The 25006-nt window shown below is 38.9% G+C and overlaps 1 protein-coding gene across 50 annotated transcripts in view; it reads left to right on the top strand.

The window, feature by feature from the left end:
• Positions 1–25006, top strand: part of TBC1D5 (TBC1 domain family member 5) — a 589150-nt gene that overhangs the window by 283857 nt on the left and 280287 nt on the right. For all 50 annotated transcript variants that reach the window (XM_081573339.1, XM_081573355.1, XM_081573315.1 and 47 more), the window contains one exon: positions 13627–13690. In XM_081573339.1, coding sequence (XP_081429465.1) covers positions 13627–13690 — 64 coding nt within the window. The remainder of the gene's footprint in view (positions 1–13626; positions 13691–25006) is intronic.

Raw genomic sequence — 25006 nt, 5'->3', positions numbered from 1 at the left:
TGGCATCACCGACTCAATGGATATGAGTTCTTGTAGGCTCAGGGAGTTGGTGATGGACAGGGAAGCCTGGCATGCTGCAGTCCATGGGGTCACAAATAGTTGGACATGACAGAGCAACTGAACTGAAAGTAAAAGAATGCAGAAAGTTATACCATGAAAACACAAAGCTACAGTAGCTATTAATATCAGACTAAGCAGATATTGGAATGAGGATTATTGTCAGTAATAGAAAGGGTCATTACATGTGATTGTGTCCACTTACTTCACTGAATGTTTTAACAGTCCAACCATGTTGGTGTTGTTCAGTTGCTCAGTCATGTCTGACTCTTCACGACCCCATGAACCGCAATAGACCAGGCTTCCCTGTCCATCACCAACTCCCGGAGTCCACCCAAACACATGTCCATTGAGTCAGTGATGCCATCCAACCATCTCATCCTCTGTCGTCCTTTTTTCCTCCTGCCTTCAGTCTTTCCCAGCATCAGAGTCTTTTCCAATGAGTCAGCTCTTCGCATCAGGTGGCCAAAGTATTGGAGCTTCAGCATCAGTCCTTCCAATGAACACCGAGGACTGATCTCCTTTAGGATGGACTGGTTGGATATCCTTGCAGTCCAAGGGTCTCTCAGAGTCTTTTCCATCACCACAGTTCAGAAGCATCAGTTCTTTGGTGCGCTCAGTTCTTTATGATTCAACTCTCACATCCATACATGACTACTGGATAAACCATAGTTTTGACTATACGAACCTTTGTCAGCAAAGTGCTTTTTAATATGCTGTTTAGGTTTGTCATTGCTTTGCTTTCAAGGAGCAAGCATCTTTTAATTTCATGGCTGTAGTCACCATCTGCAGTGATTTTTGAGCCCAAGAAAATAAAAGCCACTGTTTCCATTGTTTCCCCATCTATTTACATGAAGTGATGAGACTGGATACCATTATCTCAGTTTTTTGAATGTTGAGCTTTAAGCCAGCTTTTTCACTCTCTTTGTTCATCTATATCTCTTTGTTCATCTAACTTTAGTTCCTCTTCACTTTCTACCATAAGGGTAGTGTCATCTGCACATCTGAGGTTATTGATATTTCTCCCAGCAGTCTTGATTCCAGCTCGTGACTCATCCAGCCTGGCACTTTGCATGATGTTCTCTACATGTGAGTTAAATAAGCACAGTGACATTGCGCAGCCTTAATACACTCCTTTCCCAATTTTGAATCATTCCGTTGTTTATGTCTGATTCTAACTGTTGCTTCTTGACTTGTGTACAGGTTTATCAAGAGGCAGGTAGGGTGGCCTGACATTCTCATCTCTTGAAGGAGTTCCCACAGCTTGTTTTGATCCACACAGTCAAAGGCTTTAGTGTAATCAATGAAGCAGATGTATAAAGTAGCTTATAAAAATAATCTTATTAATAACCAAATTAAGATAATTGTATACGGAAATAAAATGTTAGGGACACATTCATTTACTATCCCACCATAGAAATAACTTCAAATTATTTCAAAGGATTTCAGTTTTCAAATCTTCATTTGGACTACCTTAGAATTAAGTATACAGGTGTCTCTATCAGATTATTCTATGATCTAGTTCCTAAGTGACCTCTTAGCTTCCTTCTAGCCCCTCTCCCCATAATTTAGTCTTCACATAGCAATTAAAATAATGATTTCCAAAGGTGAGGTAGATAATCATTTTTTATCGTTTTGAAACTTTACGATGGCTTCTCATTGTACCTCTAAAATCTAGGCTTCCTCCCCTCCCCGCCAAGTTCTCTGGCTCCTCCTCGTTTGGTCGGGGACTGTTCATGTCTCAAATGTCATTGTACAATAGGTATTCTGTGCCATTTTTGAAAGTTGTCAATGTACATTGCTTTGACTCTCCCTCTCTGCTGAACTGTCAACAGCCCCTGAATGTCAGGAGTGGGTTTTGAGCTTCTGCTTTCTGCCGTATCACTAGTGCTAAAATGTAATAGGAGCTTAACAAGTGATCATAGCAAGAACTTTTTAAATTAGAGAAGCTATCATGTGATCCAGGTACACAACTAGCTGTTTGAATTCCTACGTAAATACGTGTATCAACTAGGCCCACTTGCCATTTCTCTAGATAAAATGATCGATAAATAAGTGCTTTGAATAATGTAGTTAATACTCTACAAGGATAGTTGAAGTTGGTATGTTGCACGTTTCCTAGCAAATTTAAAGGAGTCACCATTTAAAAAATATCCCTACTTATTATGTAAGGTTAAGAAATTATCTCCACTAATAGACTTTATCATAAAATGATAAACAGAAGTCAGTTTGAATATTTAGAATTCTTCTTTAAAGTGAGATTTTAGTACAATTATTTAATATTAAAATAAAATAACATGAAATAGAACAGTCTTATTGATCAGTTGGCCTTCCCAGTGGCACTAGTGGTCAAAAAAAGACCTTCCTGCCAGATGTCAGAAACGTGGGTTGGATCTCTGGGTCAGGAAGATCCCCTGGCGGAGGGCACAGCAACCCTGTGCAACATTCTTGCCTGGAGAACCCCGTGGGTCGAGGAGCCTGGAGGGCCGCAGTCCATAGTGTCACAGAGTCAGACACGGCTGAAGCGACTTAGCGCACACGAATATGTCAGTTAAAATATTTTTGAATTTTTTACTTTGAAGGAAATGGTGAACACTTGAAAATTTTTGATATTGTATTTGAAAATTTAGATTACTAGATTTAATGTGATTTAGTTTAATAAATTGTTTTAAAAAATAAAGATAGGTTTGAGAATGTTTACCCTCAGTTCTTTGTCTGAGCTTTGAGCCCTCGTAGTTAAAGTGCCCATTATGCTTTTTAAGTAGATCTTTGGTATAAGAACTTGTTCAGTTAGCTGTCATTTAACAGACATTAGTAGAATGATTTGCCCTAGTTTGTGGATGGTAATTTATATCTTTCAAATAGTTCCACTTTAGTTTTTTTATACCAAAAAGGTAGATATTTAATATTGAGTGTCTTGTGTTAAGTACATGAGGTTAATGGTGTCTTTACATTTTATGAGGTCATGTGCGCTTGATGTAAAACAGTTTTAAAGGTTCTAGCACTGATTATAATCAATAGTGAAAATGAGAATTGCTGAAAGAAATTTGTTTTGTAGAAAAAGATATTTCCTTTTTTATATATTGAAGAGAATAATATTTAACGTACATATTTTATAATTATTATTTGAAAGATTTAAGTGAAATAGAACTTTGATAGCAAATATACTCTAGCAAATAATATGTAAATGACTTTTGCTATATTATGTACACACTGGAGAGGTAATTTGATTTCAGGTTTAGAATTGCTTTTGTGTCAATTAGATCATCTTTGAAAAGCTACTGTCTTTGTTTATTTTTTAAAAATAAAATAAGTATTTCATTAAAACTTGTGTTAGGACTAGTAGCAAATCTAAAAATGTTGGTCAGAATTTAAACTAAGTCATTATTTGTATTTTTGTTAAGGAAAAATATAGCAAAGGGCAAAGTGTAGAGTAATCACCTTTGGCCTTGATAGTCTTTGCACATTATAAACTTGGAAAAATATTTTCAACTATTCTCTGTCAACACATTTACTTTTAAGGAAGCTGTTTTTTAAATCCATTTTATTGTTTATCTGCTTACTATAAATGTATTTTGTAATTGTCTGAATTATAGCATTGGCATTAACTGTGTAACTCTTCTGTAGGAAGGTGCTTTTGAAGCCCAGGTGGTCCACAGGAGGACCACGAGGGCCGATAGCAGTGTTGTGCTGGGCACTTCCCCTGGGCACCCTCCCCAACAATCACTTCATGGAACTGATAACACAGTGTATTGTGCAGAATTGGCAAACCTCAAAGCCGTCCTCTACCACTGCTGGAAAATGTGATCAAATTGGTGCCTTATTGGTAACTGATAGTGAATGAAGATACGTGAGGCACTGTCCCTATTTAAATTGCCTTCTGTAAGAGATTATTACTTTAGCACAGTAGAAGTTTATTTTTTACTAGCAAAGACTTTTGTATCATCATAGTAATCTAGGAAACCTTTGGAAATAAAGGATGTTGGATCCCACTCACAGTTGTCTCAGGCTCATCCATTTTTTCAGTCTTTTTCTCTCCCACAAACACACCACAAGCACCCTGAATACCTGTCCCTGGCTGACTTGGATTATCAGCATGTTCATGAGCTTGGTCTCACCTGGTCCTTTCCTCCTTTATTGTGGATGTGGATGGTAGGACCCAAAGAGGTTAATTTTGCAATGGAATTCTCTTCACTTGATTGATTCCTGGTCTACTTTGTTTTTTTCTGAAACATCAAGCAGCTTTAAGTCCATAGAATGCCTGAAGAGACAACGATATGCCTGGAAATGACAATGATAAAAATTAAAGATATTAGCATTTGAGTGTTATTACATGTTACTTTAAATTCTGTAGTTATCCTGTGATTATCTTTAGAATTAGGCCTTGTTTCAGTTCAGTCTCAGCATCTAATGAATTCTTCTTAAAGCTTATTTTATTCTGATACATGTATAGTATCGTATGGGGTTCCTTGGTGGCTCAGTGGTAAAGAACTTACTTGCCAATATAGGAGCCACAGGTGAGGAAGATCCCCTGGAGAAGGAAATGGCAACCCACTCCAGTATTCTTTCCTAGGAAATCCCATGGACAGAGGAGCCTGGAGGGCTATATAGGCCATGGGGTCACAAAGAGTTAGACACAATTTAGCAACGAAAGGACAACAACAGTAATATTGTACACTATACTATATGTGATAGCTTCAGTTTATTACTAGATTGAGCATAGTTTTAATTCTTTATCTATCTGCATTTTATCAGTACCAAGAAATATTTACATGTATCCAGCTCATGCATTAGATAACTTATATTCAAGGCTCTGATGCTGCTAAGTCGCTTCAGGTGTGTCCGACTCTATGCGACCCCATAAACAGCAGCTCACCAGGCTCCTCCGTCTACGGGATTCTCCAGGCAAAAATACTGGAGTGGGTTGCCATTTCCTTCTCAAGTGCGTGCATGCATGCTAAGTTGCTTCAGGTGTGTCCGACTCTGGGCGACCCCATAAACGGCAGCTCACCAGGCTCCTCCGTCCACGGGATTCTCCAGGCAAGAATACTGGAGTGAGTTGCCATTTCCTTCTCCAATTCAAGGCTCTAATTTTATTTAATTTTACTATTTCTCCACTCTCAGTGTTTGGTATTATCATCAGGAAGGATATTAAAAGAATGCCACAAATGTTGCATAGTTGGATAATTCATAGAATAAACTTTTGTTAATTATAAATTTTATCAGAAATAATGCTTTTTAATTACTGAGAAGAGCTATAATTTCCAGTTATTTAAATTATGAATAAGTGTATTCTCTTTATATAGAACTAATAGACTTCTACTTTTATTCCTTCACTGGATACCGTATTTTAAGCACATTCACTGATAAAAACATTCATAAAAAAGATAGCTTACATTCATTGAAGTTTTATGCTGTGCTGCGTGCTATACTAAGCTCTTTACTTGCACTCATTTAATCTTTATAACCGCATTTTGTGATGTAAACTGTTATCATCTTCATTTTATATACGAGGAAACTGAAATACTGAAGTTAAGTTAGAGGGAAAATAAACGGTGGAGCATACTCAGGTCTGTCCTGCCAGAGCTTTAGCTTTTATTCTTGATGTTTTAATACCTCTCCTTCAAAATTCATTAAACTGGAGGTGACAGTTTAGTTTTACCAATTTATTGTTTTTCCCCCTGAAAGTTGCTTTAAAGTTTAATCAGAGATCACCATCAGCACTTTTTTAAAAAAGATTTTACAACCACTGTGTTCATACAGATCCTACCTAATTATTTATTTATCTTTCTACCTTTAGATAACTCATATTTGCATTTATTATACTTAAGAATTTTCCAGTTTTTTTAGTAATTGACTTCTAGCCTTATTCCTTTGTAGTTAGAGAAGATACTTTGTATGAATTCAGTCTTTTTAACTGTATTGAAACTTGTGTTCTGACTTAACATATGGTGTTTCCTGGACAGTGTTCCATGAGCACTTGAGAAGGTTGTGTACTCTGTAGTTGGCTACAGTGTTTTATGTGTCTGTTAGGTCTGCTTGATTTACAGTCTTGTTCAAGTCCTGCATTTCTTTATATTTCCTTGATCTCCTGTCTAGATGTTACGTCAATTTTTATTGTATAACTGTTTCTCCCTTCCGTTCTATCAGTGTTTGCTTCGTATATTTCCATGTTCTGTTGTTTGGTGCATACATGTTGTAATTGTTGTATCTTCTTCATGGTTTGATCCTTTCATCAATATATAATGTCCTTCTTGGTCTAACAGTTTTCTTGTCTGTTGTAACAGTCTGTTTTGTCTAAGACTAGTATAGCCAAGTATCTCTCTCTCTCTCTTTTTTTCTTTTGGTTATTTTTACATGAATATCTTTTCTATCCTTTTACTTTGGTTCTTAAACGAGTCTCTTGTAGACAACATATAGTTACATTGTGGTTTTTCTAAATGCATGTTTTCCTAATCTCTGCCTTTTGAATGAAACTTTAATCCATTTACATTTAAGGTAACTGCTGAAAAAAAAGAACTTCTGCCATTTTGCCGTTATTTTTCTGTGTTTTATATCTTATTTCCTCTCATTTCCTCCACTACTGCTTTTTCTTGTGTTTGGTTGTGTTTTTTTGTTTTTGTTTTGTAGTGACCATTTTTTGTTCCCTTCTTATTCATGTTGTGTAATATTTTATATACATTCTTTGTGACTGTCATAGGGATCACACTTAAATCGTAAATTTTTAAAAATCAACTTCAAATTGATAGCTCTTTAGCATACAAAATATGTGCTGCTATACTGCTCTGACCTTTTCCCTTTTTATGTTGTGTGATAAATTATTTTTATACATTGTTGCTCAGTAGTATCAATTTATAATTATTTTTACCCATTTATTTTTTTATATCCTGTAGGAAACCAAGTATGACATCACAAATCTTAAATACAATGATACTGGCTTTGTATTTGCTTACATATTTACCTTTACTAGTGGTCTTTATTTTTTTCTTACAACTTTGAGTTATTTTGGTATTCTTTCCTTTCAACTTGAAAGTTTGCCATTAGCTTTTCTTTTAGTGTATGTCTAGTCTCAGCTTTTGTATTTCTAGAAATTTTAGAAATTTCTAACCTTCTCATTTTCAAATGAATGTTTTGGTAGATACAACATTCTTGATTGATAGCCATTTTTTAAAAAGCAATGTAAACTCTATAGAGATCATCCCATTCGTTTGGCCTGCATGTTTTCTGGTGCGAAATTAACTATTAATCTTAATGAGGATTCTCTGTTTCTTCCTTCAGGAATCTCAGCATGTTTCGTCTGAGAATAGTTTGCTTACAGCGTGTCTTGATATGAGTCTCTGAGTCAGTCCTGCTGAAATGTGGCTGAATTCTTGGATCTGTGGACCTCTGCGTCTCAGCGGATTTGGGGAGGTTTTCACCGTGTTTCCTCAGATGCTCTTTCTCTCTCCTCTTGCTCAGGTTCTCATAGTGCGTTTGTTGACGTGCGTGATGGTAGTTACACAGATCACTTGGGACATGTCCGCCTTTCTTCACTCTTTCTTAAAATTTTTGCTCCTCAGACTCCCCAATTTCAATTGTCCTATGTTCAAATTTGTTATTTCTGTCTTCTGACTGCTCACACCTGTGGTTGAGCCCCTCTAATGAATTTTTCAATTGAATTATTGTGTTTTTCAGCTTCATAAATTCTATTTCCTTTTTATACTTTCTACTTCTCTGTTGATATTATTTTGTTGATTTGCTACATAGTTTTTTTTTCCTTTTTTTCTTAGTCTTTTTTTTGCTCTTTGAACATCTTTAAGACAGTTGTTTCAAAATCTTTGTCTAGTAAATCCAGTAATTTCTCAGGGATAGTTTCCATCAGTTTGTTTTCATTCCTTAGATGAGCCATGTTTCTTGTTCCTTTGTATGCTTCATGAATTTGTTGTTGTTGACAATGTGATATTTGTACATTATTATTCAAAAATCAGGTTCTCCAGAAATCAGATTCTCTCCTCCTGGGTTTGCTGTTTTCCATGTTGGATTACCTTAGTCCATTTATTTAGTTACTCTCCTGGAGCATTTTTACTTTTGCAAAGACTATTCTGTGACATTGAAGTCTTAGGTTGTGTTCAGTGAGGGTTTTGACAGAAATTTTTTGAATGCCAGGAGCTAAAAAAAGAACGACAGAACCCCAAAACTCTCCTTGCCTTTGCAGACTGTTTTGCTATAGCGGCCTTGGTCATTTAGCCAGGCTTGAGCTCCTCCTAGTGGTCAGCTTCAGGCGGAAATCAGGGTTTTCTCAATTTCTGTATCATCATGCATCTTGCCTGGGCATGTGTGTAGCCTTCTATACTTCCCTGTATACACAGGTGCTTTTGAATGTCTAATTTCTTGAATAAACTCTTGCTGATTTTTTTTTCCCCAGGTCTTGGGTGGTCTGTTTTGTGGTTTGGGTGTGAGCTTTTGCCCCAGGCGTCTGCTGACTCTTAATTTGACTTGCAGTGTGTCCCAGAGCAAAGGAAGCCTGCCTTTTTTTTTTTTTTCCTTTGTATTAGTTAGATGAAAAGAAGGTAAACATCTTCAGTCAGTTCCTCATGTAGTTCCTGACAAGTTAGAGTTGATTTACACAGTACTTTGCAAATATGGGTCTTCTCTGCTCCCTCTGAGACCAGGTACAATTTGCCCACGCTGGGAACTAGCTTCCGTATTGACAACTGCTGCTGATCTGGGATAAGGGTAGAATAAAACCCCACAAAGCTTTCAAGTTGCCTTTTTCTTGACTCTTTGTTCATTTGGTTCTTATTAAATCTTCGACTATTTCCAAAGTCAGTACAAAGTTTGTTCTGACAGTTCTTGTTTTCTGATGTTTCTGTTGGAAGATGAGAAGTTAGAGTTGTATATTCTGCCACTCGGCTGATGTCATTCTCCTTTCTCTAAAAAAATGAATAATTCTGTTTAACAGGAATAACAAAAGTATTATCTTCTTAAAATTGTCCACTTAGTGTTATTTATTTCAAATAGTTGCTATGCATTGGTTTTACATCTGAGTTTCATTATCTAATTTAATAATCTGAAAATATTATGTAGAGAACTAAATATGCCTATTAAATCATTAGAATGTAGACAGATTAACAATAGAGAAAATGAATAATCATTAAATAAACAAATTTCCTACATTTATTTGAGCACTAGCTCTTAAACCTAAATGTGTGGTCCTAGATTTTCAGCATAAATAATTGACTTAGCGTATTGTTTACCTGATTCTTGAAATAATGTCATATCCTTTGTGGCTACTGTTTTCATAGACAATGCTGTTATTATCCTTTGCCTTAACTGTATGTCAACACATGAATATACTTAATTTATAGATTTTTTTTTGTATTGTTCACTTTGAATGGGATTTTAAATTTAAGTAAAACATTTCAGTAGTTATCCTCAATTCATTTAAAAAACTCACACAGTTTTAGGTGTTTACACTGTTCATTTATGCCATATTATCCATCATAACTAAAAATTTGGCTACCCATAGCTTTGTTTTCAACTTAGTTTAACCAAATATTTTCCCATTACTATTAATAATTTATCACACACACTTGATGACATTTCTCTGACAATTCAGAAGTCAGCCTTTTTTAAATTATGTAGTACTTTTCAGAATTCATACCTAGTGTGATATGATACCCTAAAATATGATTTTTTATATATAAGCTGAAGGCACAGTTGAGTAGGTGTGCTTATTTATAGCTTTATTCTGCTTGCTTTTAATCTAACCAAGTTTAAAATCTTGGTCCTCCCTTACAAAGCAGATGTTTATGTATTAAAAGCACTAGTGAAATCTATTGTAAACCTTCATTTAGCATGATTTCAGCACTGCACAGATACTATAAATGCTCTTAGCTCAACATGACTGCAATAAAAGCTAAAAAGGAGTCCAAATTTAATTTATTCTATTTTTTAAATTTAAATCATCATTATACATATTATGGTTTTAACAAATTAGATACATGTATGTTAAGAATTACAAACGGAAAACAGTATATGCTCTTTGTATTCTCATTAAAAACAATATAGCTGTGAGCATTTTTTTTTTCAGATCAGGAAACTTTGTTTAATTATGAATGTTGTGAACTCATTTTACAAAGTTACTTACCAATTAATGAGAAGTGAATGTGTTATGTAAATTTCAAACTGTAATGGTCACAGGTAATTGATGAACTGTTCCTATAAATATATACATTGTACAATCTTATGCATACATATAGCAACACACAAAATTTGTATATTATTTATTGTATATACTTTGTATATTTATTTAAAATTTACTCAATAAATATCGGAGAAGGCAATGGCACCCCACTCCAGTACTCTTGCCTGGAAAATCCCATGGATGGAGGAGCCTGGTAGGCTACAGTCCATGGGGTCGCTAAGAGTCGGACGACTGAGCGACTTCACTTTCACTTTTCCCTTTCATACACTGGAGAAGGAAACGGCAACCCACTCCAGTGTTCTTGCCTGGAGAATCCTAGGGACGGCGGAGCCTGGTGGGCTGCCGTCTATGGGGTCGCACAGAGTCGGACACGACTGAAATGACTTAGCAGCAGCAATAAATATATCCAGTTTATTTTTTGGTTAGCTTACATTAAATATTGAAAACACCTTAAAATCACAATTGTATTTTTAAAGTTTACTCTGTTGTTAAAATTACTTTTCAAGCAAGTGAAAGGACCTCTGTTATTTTCAAACACATTAGTCCTGTTAGATCATTTAAAGGTCTTTGTGTGAGAGCACTTGAATGCATTCTCGTGCCTGCGCTGGCGTGTGTGTCTGTGAGAGAGAGGGGGGTGGTGGGAGGGAGAGAAGGAAAGATCTGAAAACAACCCATGTATCCTTGTTACAATTACAGCTACCTGACAACTTAGTTCAAGAAGCAGAACAGCGAGGAAAAACATCATATTAAACTCTCTTGCACCCTCTGTTGTTATTTTTGAGGAACACTGCATTTACCTTCCCATGGTTATAATGGCCTTAGGTTTATTAACGTCCCTGATAAAATTAATACTTAATTTACTATACTTACCTCCAAACTATGTTGACAGTAAAGGAGCATTTGTTTTTAATTCTTAGGTTGTTTTTTTCTTGTGATACACGTATGTTTTTATTGTATAGCAGCTTAAATGAGAAATGAACTTTCCTGTCTGTCTTTTGATCTCTCCTGGTCACAACCCATTTTCAGCTCCTCCAAGTGTCTCGCACAGATGAAATCTGTTCCGGGTGCAGCACACTGTCTATGTCGTTTCCAGAATTATAACTCCTGTCTGTTCTTTTTAAACCTTTCGATTGTCAGGCAGTTTCTTTCCAAAATAAAAGTCAAGAGTCGTCCATACTAAAATTAAGAATTTATAACTGTAAGGAACAGATGTTTTCATAAACATTTGCTATAATTAATTTCAACTAGAGAATTGAAGGAACAAAGCAGTTTTTCCCACTTCAAAACTTCATTACCTTTTCCCCACGTAGCAAACTTTGAAGTCTTTTCTCTAATATTGTTTAGAGAAACAGTTGTACTCCTTATTTGGTATGTTTTTGAGAAAGAAAGACTGCTGTTTTTCCTTATTACCATCCTTTGAAGGTTACATTTAATGTGATATATTCATTTCCAAACAGGTATAAATTGAAGAAAACCTTTGTGATGTATTTTGATAACAAAACTTTGGTGTTTAAAAAACTGAAAATCTCTTAATTATTTGAAGTATTTTATATTTATTATAATAATATAAGCAGAGGGCAAGAATATACCATTGGTGAGATCTTATGTATTTAAATAATCATAGTCTTTATTTTTGAAGAAGAAAGCTCATATTCTAAATTTATGATCTGGTACTTATTCTATACTGATTGTGGAATGTTTCACAGGAAATGTCTGCAAGCTGTTAATAACATGTGTTGTAGGAAATTTTCACTTAACAAGACGGAGGGAGGCTAATTTTCCTTAAATCTTTTTAGTTTATTCATGATAATGCTATTAATTTTTTTTTGAAAAGCAAATGAAGTATGTTGTGAGTCATCTTATGGTACCCATGTTTTCAAAGAATTAACAAAATATACTCAACTAGATTGATTTTAAACATTTAAGTGTTTTGGATTATTTTCTTCTATAAAATTTGGCAACATTTCGAATGTTGTAATCATTTTTAAGGTTTTTGTTTAATGAAAAAGAAAAGCCTGAAAGTGCATTTTGAAAAAAACAGAGACTTAAAAGTTCAGTAATTGAGCTCATACCACTTTCATTCTTTTAAATAATTTAGGTGCAACAGCAAAGATTTTGAAGAGAACCAACATTTTTGACTTATCTGTCAACTATAAAACATGCAAAGAAAAATAGACAGCTATCATTAAAATTGCATTTTAGCTTTCAAAAACCATTAATATGAGCAGCATAATCATAGTAGTAGGGTACCTTCAGTGTTATATTCAATTATTTAAAATAATCTCATTTCTAAATGGAAAGCTCTGTAATTACTATTTGACCTAACCAGGACCACTGTGATGATGTTCAGTGATGCTTTAGAATGTTCAAGTGGATTAAAAGTATAAATAAAAATTGGATAAATCATTAAATTATTAAGCTTTAAATATCTTAAAAGTGAATATAACCTGATGTTTGAAACTTACATTATAAAAATTAGTATAAAATGTAATCACATTCTGATCTATTTAATTTGTTTCTAAGAGTAAGTGATATATTTAATAGTAGTATCCATGCTTTCATAAAAACTAGACTTTTCAGTATATATTTAAAATTTAAGCGAAATTAAATTTCTTTCAATAATATATATTTTATATTGTAGCATTTTTTAAGCTTACTTAGCAAATTTATTCTATGATCTTTGATAGGTACGAATTTGTTCTAATCTGATTTTATGAATATGCTTGTATGGACATGTTTGTCGCCCTAAAAGTTTGATATTTTACATGAGGCAGAAATACCTTTAGATGTTGATTTTTTAAACAGGTGAGCTTTTGCCCACAGTTAAAACATAAAGTTTGGGGAAGACTGCTAAGATGTACTAAGAGCTCTTTAGAATGCATTCTCAATCACCATCCTTCAACTTCCTTCTCTGCCTCTCTGCAGACTGGATTCCTGGAGAGTGGAGGAGGGGCCCAGGGGGAGGGGTCCAAGTCCACTGTATGCTTGTTCTCTTCAGCTCTTCCTCTGGACAGGACAACTTAATAAAAAGTTGCCTTTTGTTTATAAGCATTAGTGTATGAATAAATGTTTTACAGGTTTTGGCTTTGTGATTCATAGGAAGAAGATGTCTGTATTATACCTCATTTGTTCCTATTTGTAGTTACTTTGGTAATATTCCTATCCAAGTTACGAATGGTGGTCTTAGTCTATATTTTAGTGTCAAAATGAAATTTTGGTTTAAAGGGCTCTGATTACAAAAGCTATTTGGGGGAGAGATAAGGGAATGTATGTTTTCTGACTCAGTATACTGCGTGGAGCTGTCACACAGTAGCTTTTCAACTGAAATGTTCAGTTTTATAATCTCCATTATTTCAGTGTTTTTCTTTTTTCTTTTTCTCCAGGAGATTCAAATCAAAATGGAAGAACAAGTTCTTTAGACCCTGATGGGACTTTTAATTCCTATAGGTAGGTGATGAATACATAGATATAAAATAATGTACAAGATACCTAATCTTAGAGGCTTCTAATCTTAGAATAGTAAGGAACTGTAACCTATGCTTTAAAAATGTGACAAATGTAAATTAGAATTCTGTGGTATAAAATTGTCCTCCAGACTTGTCCGCAGACTTAGGTGGAGTTACTGTAAATATCTGTTGTTAACCTAGAGTAGGATGATTAGAATGAATGTCCATGTATACATGTATTAAACTTCATTATAATCCATTTTGCTTTTGTTTGTCCAGTATATCTCTTACAGTACTAGAGGCTTCCTGCTAATACGGAGTGTATAAAATGTAATCCATGGTTGCATTAAGTGTTATTGTTAATGTCATGTTTGGCTCTTTAACAAAATACCTTATAAATACTGGAGTTACCCAGTCCCTTCTTTGAGTGCTGAAGTGTAATAGAAAGCTTGGAATTGACATATTAAATGATAGGTAGAATCATCTATCCAAACATGTTGATTACACCTGAAAATAGATGAATATAAAAGATATTTACTTGTTTATTTATTGGCCTCACTGTGTGGCTTGTGGGACCTCAGCTTCCCAAACAGGGATTGAACCTGGGCCCCAGCAGTTTGAAAGGGCAGAATCCTAACCACTAGGCCACCAGGGAACTCCCTATAAAAGATATTTAAATAAATGCTCATTTGGCATGTAACTGAGGAATGCTAAGATGACATTACATGTGAAATCTATGGTGAGAGTATCATTTTAGATATAAATACTGTTACTGTTTAAAAAAACCCAAGACAAAAGGAAAATAAAGATGTATTTCAAAGGATGGACAATCCATAGGTATGTGTCGATTTTATTGTTGAATTTCACAGCTACTTTTGTAGTTTACCTAACTATAGTAACTGATGGACATAAAAGTTAAGAGAAATGTGTTAATATGAAGGCATAGTGTTATCTTGTAGTTTATTTTGTTCTTGAGTAGTTTGAAGATTAAAAGTATCTTAGTATTATTGAATGATAATTGTACTTTGAAAATGAACTCCTAATGCAACTTTGCACAATAAATACTAATGTTGTTAACTAATATAGTTTTAATCAATGCCTGTCAGTGTTGTAATGTTAGGATATTAATTTATTGTTGTAATTAAAAAGGCAAGATAAAAAGCTCAGGTAGTACAGTATATAAAATGAGCTTTTAATAGTTGGCAGGCCAGTGCTGTTATTAAATAGTATTATAGTATTTAAGGTGTGAAATGAATATTTTTCTACTGAGTAGGCAGTATCTCTTAGAATATAATGAGCTTACTTGTGAATTTGACACTTGGGTTAAATGGCAGAATTCACAGAAGCACAGCTCTATGGTCTATTTTCATACCAGGTTAACTGATAAAACCTAGGAATTGTTGCAGAATCACACTACAGTGGCAACAGAATTGTCATAAAGTTCAAAAATGAAAATTATTTTTCCATTACTATCAGAGCTCTTTAAAGCTAGTAGAAATAGGTTATTAGAAAAATGTGAATATTTCAACTCTCAAATATCCTTTAGCCTAACACATCTACCTTTGTATTTAGACCATCTCAGAAATCCTGCCCTTTCTTCACAGATGATTCTGACTGTTAACCTAGTACCAGGATACTCAAGCTATATATGCTTGTGTCTGGGATAACAATTAGCTTTAATTTGTTATCTGTAGAATGGACATTATAATGTCTGATCTGCTTCTTTCTCACAACTGTTTTAAAGTTGAGGTAGAATTACATAAGATAAAGCCTTTGGAAAATCTGAATGCACAGCTTTGGATTACTATTATCCATGTATTATGCTCACCTCAGGTGAGTTGGCAACTTTGCGCCCTGGTGTTCCCCTACCCTTCCATGTGTGTGCCCCTTTAGGGAATATGCTGAGGTTGTATTAGCTTTTGAATTCAGCCTTGGTCACCTAGGTCTGGACCCTCCCTGTCACTTGTCTGTATCATTGTGGTCTTAGACTGTCAGCTTAAGAGGGTGTAGCCTCTGTTTTTGTTGTGGTCGTTTTGTTTTCTGTTTGTTAGTATTATCGCAACATAGTGTGTTGGTTCATATCCTGACTCCACATGGGAACTTTGGACAAGTGTTAGTCTCAGTTTCCTCACCTTGAATGTGGGAATAATAAAACACATGTGTTACAAGGAGTTGATGGGTTATTCTTATGTGGCAAACGCTGTGTCAGTATTAACTGCTTTTATCTTCCAGTCCACGTCATCCTCATCATTGTCATCGTTGTTAATCTTCTGGAATTGTAGAACTTTTTTACAGTGTGCTAATATAGAGACACCAAAAGGAAGATTTAAAACTAGCCTGTCTGACAGGAAAAGAACTGTTAAGTTTTGAGCAGAAAGGAGACCGCTGTGTGCTGCATGCCAGGTCGCTCAGTCCTGTCTGACTCTTTGCAGCCCCATAGCCTGCAGCCCGCCAGGCTCCTCTGTCCTTGGGGTTTCCCAGGCAAGAAGACTGGAATGGGTTGCCACGCTCTCCTACAGGGGACCTTGACAACCCAGGGATGGAACCGTGCCTCTTTCCTGCCCTGTATTGGGAGGTGGGTCTTTACCACTCGTGCCACCTGGGAAGCCCAGAAAGGGGCTGAGAGCAAGCTTAACCCAAGGCGCAATAGTCTGTCTTGGATGTATGTTCCAGGTTGGCTTTGTGTAACAAACTGGTACACATAGTGGAGATAAAAGGAAGATGTTTTATTACGAATATTTAAGTTCAGGGGTAGGTTTGTGGAATTTTGACAAATGTTGACATTTGCAATCAGTGGGCCCTAACTACAGCCCTATGCGCCTAATGCTCACAGGTTTGTTTTCAGAGACTCTGAGGTTTCACTTTGGATTTGTGTCTCTAGTGGTTTTGCCTCATTGACTCAGATAGCATACGGCTGCATTTAACTCCTAAGGCACCAGCAGGGCAATTTTATGATGCCTGGGTAATAGACTAAATCTTTGTTTTGGAAGTTTCTGTTAAAATTTGTTTATATCCCAACTAGTCTGTAGATGATGTGGTAAAATGGAAAGATAAGAATTGAGAAGATATTACTGGTATATGCAGGGTATCCTGTGCTTTTTAAAGACTGGTGTTAACGTCTCCTGTTAGATTAAATAAGCTTTCTCTGTTTCTTATTTCACCATTAAAACTGAGAGACCCTTGCTCAGTGTGAAAGCAGAGAAGTGGTTTGCGTTCACCTTAGTGGCTGCAGCGTGGGGCCACGTGGCAGGGGCGTTCTCCCGCACCCCCTTCCTCTTCCCAAGGGCAGCTGACCTTCTCTTCTCCAAAGAGCCGAGCCCCTTGCCAGCACATATGACTACAGACTATTACATTAATCTGTTTAGCTGTAGTACCAGCTGCTTGCATGTTTTTAATTATCTTATTAGATGGTATAACAGTGACCTATGAAATAAATTGAAGGTGAACATTTTTAAGTTTTCCCTTTTTTACCCTGTGTTTCTAAATATCTTTATTGATCAAATTATGGTATTCTGTAAAAGTTCATTGAAAGTGTATATGGTTTCTGAGTCAATGTAATGCTCTTTAAAATATAGTGTTATAATTACAGTATAAAAGTAACCTCATTTTTTGTAAGATTTAGGTTGTGTTTATGTAGCCACAAATTCATGTGAAAATTTGTTGCTCTAAGAGTCAGTTTAGAGAAAACTCAGACCAGTTATTGGCATTCTCTGGGAAACTCAAAATATTGCTTAGATTTCTGACAACATCTTGGCATTGTATAAATGGCATAAGATGGAATATAAATTACTGTAGATTATTTTAAAATAAATTTTTCTATTTAACTCTTGATTTTTTAATTATTTGTATTCAGTGGTAGATCATCTAGCTGACCCTAATTATTTTTACAATTTAATTTCACATGGTATCATTTCTGAGTGTATTTTCCCAAGCTGCACCATTAGAAAAAATGTGTCATCTTCTGGATTTTGACAATTGGATACCTTTCAAATAATATTTAAATAGAACGTTGGCTCCAAGAGACACAGTTCAAAATAATAATGACCAGTGATTGTTCAGTTATAGGCAATCTAAAAATTATAATAATTTAGTCAGAAGCTCTGATGTTTAATTAAAAAACAGGTTGTTGGATGCAAAAAGGGACTGCAAAAATACTTACGTGTGTCATTTGAATTAGCAGATCCTACAGCTGGCATAATGGAGTGACTTGAGCCTTGAAAAATTTATAGTCTTGAATACTTACAAACTACACGTTATTTGTTTTTTTTAATTAAGGAATATTTAGACTTTTTAGCTTCCATAGTTTTTTTCCCTCTAAAGAAAGATTAAGTTTCATATTTCAAAAAGACTTGTTAAATAAGGGAAAAATTTCCTCTTTATATATTTTATTTTCTTTTTAAGGAAGGAAAATGAAAAGCCACGTGGTGCTGAAGTACTGGTGTATTATTCCTTGATATTGACCAGAGCTTCCAAAGTTGCCCCCCTTTCTCAGTATGGTATTTTCTATAGCTTCTAGAGTTAAAAATTTAAGTGGGTTAAAAGGATTTTTTTAATTGGTTTAAGTTGGTTAAAAGTTTTTTTAAAAAATATAGTTGGTTCAACGTTTTGAATTTAAAAGTTGTCTTTTTCTTAATAAGTAATGCAAACATTAATTTGAACTTTCTTTAGTCATTGAGGAAATTTTAAAAATTAGACTTCAGGTTTTATCCTAAAGATGTTTATGTGTCCTATTTACGTGTGATTAATAGCTTGTAAGGAGGTGGGGAGTATCCTTATATCATTCACATTTGTTTTTGGTAGTGTATCTCTCCCCGTTTGTATATAATATATGTCTCTTGAAATGGAAGTGAAGCTGTGGCTCAAAATGTTAGACATAATAGGGCAAAAGCATGCTTTGGATGTGAAATTAGAAGTCTGGGTTAGGGTTATACTCTTGGAATGATATAAATTTGTTAATCCATTATTTTTAGGAATATGGAATTATAGAAACATATTGTAATATGTTTTTACAGAAACATAATTGTGGAAGTTATACTGTATTAGTTTGGGCTGTTACAACAAAATACCAGAGACTGGGTAGCTTATACACAATAGACATTTATTTCTCACCATTTAGAGTCTGGAAAGTTGAAGATGAAGATGCTGGTAGATGTGGTGTTTGATGGAGCCCACTTCGAGTTCATAGATGAAATCTTTTCACTGTGTTCTCGCATGGCTGTAGGGGCAAGAAAGTTCTCTGGGAGCCTCTTTTGTGAAGGGCACTAATCCAATTCATCAAGGCTCAGCCCTGATGACAGTCACCTCCCAAATTGCTCAGTCGTGTCCGACTCTTTGCGGCCCCATGGACTATACAGTCCATGGAATTCTCCAGGCCAGAATACTGGAGTGGGGAGCCTTTCCCTTCTCCAGGAGATTTTCCCAACGCAGGGATCGAACCAAGGTCTCCTGCATTGCAGGCAGATTCTTTACCCCAAACACTATCACAATTGGCGTCAGAATTCAAAGTATGAATTTGCAGGGGCCACATGCCGTCCATAACATTATACTAAAGAGGAGACCAAACTGAACTCCCGTCCCCCTTCTTCACTCATTCATCTTAAGTTCCTAAGGCCTTGCCATTTATTTATTTTTCCAGGACGTATGTGAATAAACGGATAAGAGAAGAGGGTCTGGACTTAGGGTTTCTTTCCTGATTCTTAGAACACTGCTTTCCTCACTTTGATGTTACGCCTGTCTTGTGTTGAGACTCTATATCATCATATGACACTGACTCTTTAAGATCTTAAGAATAAGTGCGTAATTTAGGGAAACAAGTTGGAAAGAGCACACGGGTAGAAATAACACAGACTGAAGTTTGCGTCTCAGCTCCAGCACCTACTGACTGTGTGGTCTTACGCAAGGCAGTCGAGCTCCTGCTCCCTGGTTGCGTCATTTGTAAAGCTGGGTGTCGGCACCTCCTCCGTCACGGAGCTGTGGGTGGCTGGACCCGTCCCCTAACACGCAGTGAGCGCCCCTGCGAGTTTCTTTTGTTTCTCTTTTCTAAAATTTCCTTTAAGTTTTAATCAAGTTTTTCACCTAACAAAATTGGCCTTCATTTCAGAAAAGTGTTTTTAAAATTCTATATAGTTCTATATAGTGAAAATATATGTATAAAATATATATAAAATTCTGTATAGTTCTATAAAGTGAAAATTGCTTAGTCGTGTCCGACTCTTTGCGGCCCCATGGACTATACAGTCCATGGAATTCTCCAGGCCAGAATACTGGAGTGGGGAGCCTTTCCCTTCTCCAGGAGATTTTCCCAACGCAGGGATCGAACCAAGGTCTCCTGCGTTGCAGGCGGATTCTTTACCAGCTGAGCCACAAGGGAAGCCCCATATAGTTCTATAGTGGCAATAAATGAGTATTTAAGGATAATATCTATAGTTATCTGTAAAAGGTCAGATCTACCGATATCTACAGTTATCTATAGATTATAGAGGAGGAATATTTAGAAAACTGATACTTATATTTCAGTTCAGTTCAGTTCAGTCGGTCATTCATGTCCGACTCTTTGCGACCCCATGAATTGCTTATATTTAGCCTAACATTATCAAATGTTCTTAATTCTTCTTTTCATATGTGCTCAAGTAGCACTGTAACACAGTTAAATGGTAATTTCAGAGAGTACAAAATTAATCATTTTATTTTCTGGAAACCAAAATCAGAATATTACCTTTAATTCTTATCTCCGTAATGGAGCCACATTTGAGAGAAGAAGAAAAAAAATCACATTTTAATGATGAGTATATCCTCTTCAAGCAGCTTTATTATTTTTTACAGCCGTGGAACTGGTCAGTAGCACCATTTCTCTGTAACAAACGATCTGTCTGAACTGATCATTGATCACGTGAGGCTCTGAAAATAGGTAACCTTTCACTTAAATTACTAACTGGTTTATTTGCATTTATAGCCTCAGATTAACATAACCCAAACTGACTTGATCATACATGTTAACAGTTTGAGTTCCTTTCCTTCAGAAGCCCCTTCAAGCCCTTTTTATTGTCTGTAGCCAGGCTTTGGGGAATTGTTTTTTTCATATTTGTTTATTTACAAAGTCAGCTGCAGGCTCCAGTCATCCAAGGCTGTGTAAATGTTTATCTTTGAAAAGACAGGCATACATTTGAAATATGGGAGTAAGCTGCTCTGAGTCAGTCCTCACTGTGAGTCCTGTCCGCTGGAAGCACTTAAGTTTCCTCCTGGGTTCCTGGTGGAGATGCCCCGTCAGCCCCACTGGCACCATCTGTAGTGTGTATTAGCACACTGCGCTGTTTGGGGTGGGGTGGTTCAATTAAATATTTGATCAATAATGTTGAACTGTGTTATTGAACTCTTAACTTGAGAAAATAATGCATAGAATTAGGGTTTAAAAGTGAAAAGTTATACATATTTTTAAACAAGCAAAAAGCTTGCTTATATCCTTATTGATACACATTATATGATTAGTTCATTATACTGCTTAATTTCTGATGTTTGATTTGATGGACAGTTTCTAAGTCTCAAAGATATAGTTTAAGGATGAAATTTACATAGAATATTTCAATAAAAATTAGTATTTAACATTTCTCTCTTTTCTATGTCAGATTATGTTGCCTTTTGAGGGAAATTGGTGGTGATTAATAATCCTATTTTTTATTATTACTCCAGAGTATTCATAAGTGCTTTCCTGACATTTGTGTATGTGCGTATATATGAAGGTTTGTTGTTGTTCAATGTGAGAGATAAATATCTTTAGTCATTCTGTAGTTCGTTATTCTCCACCCATGATAGGCCAGCCAGTGAGCTAGACCCAGAGAGGGACGCAGAGCCTATGTGCTGCTCTCACCTCTAGGCTGACTCAGAGAGGGACGCAGAGCCTGCCGTGCTGCTCTCACCTCTAGGCCGACCCAGAGAGGGACGCAGAGCCTATGTGGTGCACTCACGGTCTAGGCCGACCCAGAGGGATGCAGAGCCTGCCGTGCTGCTCTCACCTCTAGGCCGACCCAGAGAGGGACGCAGAGCCTGCCGTGCTGCTCTCACGGTCTAGGCCGGCCCAGAGGGACGCAGAGCCTATGTGGTGCTCTCATGGTCTAGGCCGACCCAGAGAGGGACGCAGAGCCTGCCGTGGTGCACTCACGGTCTAGGCCGACCCAGAGAGGGACGCAGAGCCTGCCGGGGTGCTCTCACCTCTAGGCCAACCCAGAGAGGGACGCAGAGCCTGCCGGGATGCACTCACGGTCTAGGCCGACCCAGAGAGGGACGCAGAGCCTGCCGGGGTGCTCTCACCTCTAGGCCAACCCAGAGAGGGACGCAGAGCCTGCCGGGGTGCACTCACCTCTAGGCCGGCCCAGAGAGGGACGCAGAGCCTGCCGGGGTGCTCTCACGGTCTAGGCCGGCCCAGAGAGGGACGCAGAGCCCATGTGGTGCTCTCACGGTCTAGGCCGACCCAGAGAGGGACGCAGAGCCTGCCGTGGTGCACTCACGGTCTAGGCCGGCCCAGAGAGGGATGCAGAGCCCATGTGGTGCACTCACGGTCTAGGCTGACCCAGAGAGGGACGCAGAGCCTGCCGGGGTGCTCTTATGGTCTAGGCCGACCCAGAGAGGGACGCAGAGCCTGCCGGGGTGCTCTCATGGTCTAGGCTGACCCAGAGAGGGACGCAGAGCCTGCCGGGGTGCTCTCACGGTCTAGGCCGGCCCAGAGGGACGCAGAGCCTGCCGGGGTGCTCTCACGGTCTAGGCCGACCCAGAGAGGGATGCAGAGCCTGCCGTGCTGCTCTCATGGTCTAGGCCGACCCAGAGGGACACAGAGCCTGCCGGGGTGCTCTCACGGTCTAGGCCGACCCAGAGAGGGACGCAGAGGCTGCCGTGCTGCTCTCACGGTCTAGGCCGACTCAGAGGGACACAGAGCCTGCCGGGGTGCTCTCATGGTCTAGGCCGACCCAGAGGGACACAGAGCCTGCCGGGGTGCTCTCACGGTCTAGGCCAACCCAGAGAGGGACGCAGAGGCTGCCGTGCTGCTCTCACGGTCTAGGCCGACCCAGAGGGACACAGAGCCTGCCGTAGTGCTCTCACGGTCTAGGCCGAGCCAGAGAGGGATGCAGAGCCCATGTGGTGCTCTCACGGTCTAGGCCGAGCCAGAGAGGGACGCAGAGCCTATGTGGTGTTCTCACGGTCTAGGCCGACCCAGAGGGACACAGAGCCTGCTGGGGTGCTCTCACGGTCTAGGCCGGCCCAGAGAGGGACGCAGAGCCTGCCGGGGTGCTCTCACGGTCTAGGCCGGCCCAGAGAGGGACGCAGAGCCTGCCGGGGTGCTCTCACGGTCTAGGCCGGCCCAGAGAGGGACGCAGAGCCTGCCGGGGTGCTCTCACGGTCTAGGCCGGCCCAGAGAGGGACGCAGAGCCTGCCGGGGTGCTCTCACGGTCTAGGCCGGCCCAGAGAGGGACGCAGAGCCTGCCGGGGTGCTCTCACGGTCTAGGCCGGCCCAGAGAGGGACGCAGAGCCTGCCGGGGTGCTCTCACGGTCTAGGCCGGCCCAGAGAGGGACACAGAGCCTATGTAGTGCTCTCACGGTCTAGGCCGACCCAGAGAGGGACGCAGAGCCTGCCGGGGTGCTCTCACGGTCTAGGCCGGCCCAGAGAGGGACGCAGAGCCTGCCGGGGTGCTCTCACGGTCTAGGCCGGCCCAGAGAGGGACGCAGAGCCTGCCGGGGTGCTCTCACGGTCTAGGCCGGCCCAGAGAGGGACGCAGAGCCTGCCGGGGTGCTCTCACGGTCTAGGCCGGCCCAGAGAGGGACGCAGAGCCTGCCGGGGTGCTCTCACGATCTAGGCCGGCCCAGAGAGGGACGCAGAGCCTGCCGGGGTGCTCTCACGGTCTAGGCCGACCCAGAGAGGGACGCAGAGCCTATGTGGTGCTCTCACGGTCTAGGCCGACCCAGAGAGGGACACAGAGCCTGCCACGGTGCTCGCATCTCTAGGCCAGGAGGCAGGCTTGCCAGCAGCTAGCATAGATGAAGACTGCTCTAACAAGGGCAGGCATTTCCCCAAGAAGAAAGGGAATGCCAGGTAGCTAGTTACTGGTGAGTGTCAGTGGTGGTTAGGAGGAAGGCGTGTTTGCTAGACATAGTAGAGGAACAGGAGTTCTCTATGAGGTCAACAATATGAACCAAGACAGTCTTTATATTTTCTGTTCTAGCAGTGCATTCTTTAGGGGCTTGGGACACTCAGAATGGGTATACTTGATTGGCCTTATATTTGTCAGTGACAGTCTCTTGCATGTTCTTTTACATAGAACTGTTTCATTGCAGTGACATTTTTACTTTGCAGGAACTGCTATTTTGACAGTACTAAAGTTTTAGATTTCTGTATATCCCAGATGTTTGATATATCTAAATCAATGATCAAAAGTTTTAACTGGGAGTTGAAAATATGACTCTTGCACAAAGTTATATGAAATAGTTGATAGTGATATAATTGAGAATGAATATTATGTGCCTAGAAATAAAGGAGAAGTCAATAAACCTGCTGTGGAATAGAAACTGGCCTGGTTGTGAGAGGATATTTGAAATGTAAAAGATGCCCTAGTTCCCTCCCAACACATGGGCCTCGTTTTCATTCCGTGATCGCAGAGGCCCTCTTCTGAGATAGATGTAGAAGTAGTTTACTCTGGGTGACATATTCTCGAGGACTTTCAGAGACTGTGTTTCCAGTTCCTTGTTTAATGTTAGGAAAGTAACTCGGGTGCCAGGCCAAGTCCCTGAACCCACCTGAAACAAAGCAGGTGGCTGCACACCGCCTCCTACCTCTCACTCCAGGTTCTGACCTGCTTCGAAGCCCTGAGGCTCCCTCGGGTGGCAGAGCCCCCTGTCACTTGAGCCAGACCCAGCGCTCTGGTGGTTTGGATTGTGTTCAGTTACAGGACTAAATTTATAGTCTCCAAAGTGAGTCCTTCAGTTTGCATGCTCACCCGCCTTCACCTCTCCCCAGGGCCACCCCAGAGCCTGCGTCTCTCCTTTGTTTTCTGTTTGTAGGTTCAGCTGGGACCAGCTTTCTTTTACCTGAGAGATTTGGGAGAGGGTGGAGGGAGCAGGATAAAGCCAGAGGGGTCTCTGTGGCATTCTGAGCTCTACTCTCAATCCGTGTTTCACCCTGAGCTGCTGGTGGAGCCCTCTCCCTAGGGAAGCAACCCATTTACCTGCTTCTGTATCACTAGGTCGGAGAAGGCACTGGCCCCCCACTCCAGCCCTCTTGCCTGGAGAATCCCATGGATTGAGGAGCCTGGTAGACTGCAGTCCATGGGGTCGC

The sequence above is a fragment of the Giraffa tippelskirchi genome, chromosome 2, assembly GCF_054371585.1.
Source record: "Giraffa tippelskirchi isolate mGirTip1 chromosome 2, T2T-mGirTip1v1.2.pri, whole genome shotgun sequence".
Taxonomy (NCBI): Eukaryota; Metazoa; Chordata; class Mammalia; order Artiodactyla; family Giraffidae; genus Giraffa; species Giraffa tippelskirchi.
The sequence above is the reverse complement of the archived record's forward strand: the minus strand, read 5'-3'. Positions and strand labels throughout refer to the sequence as shown.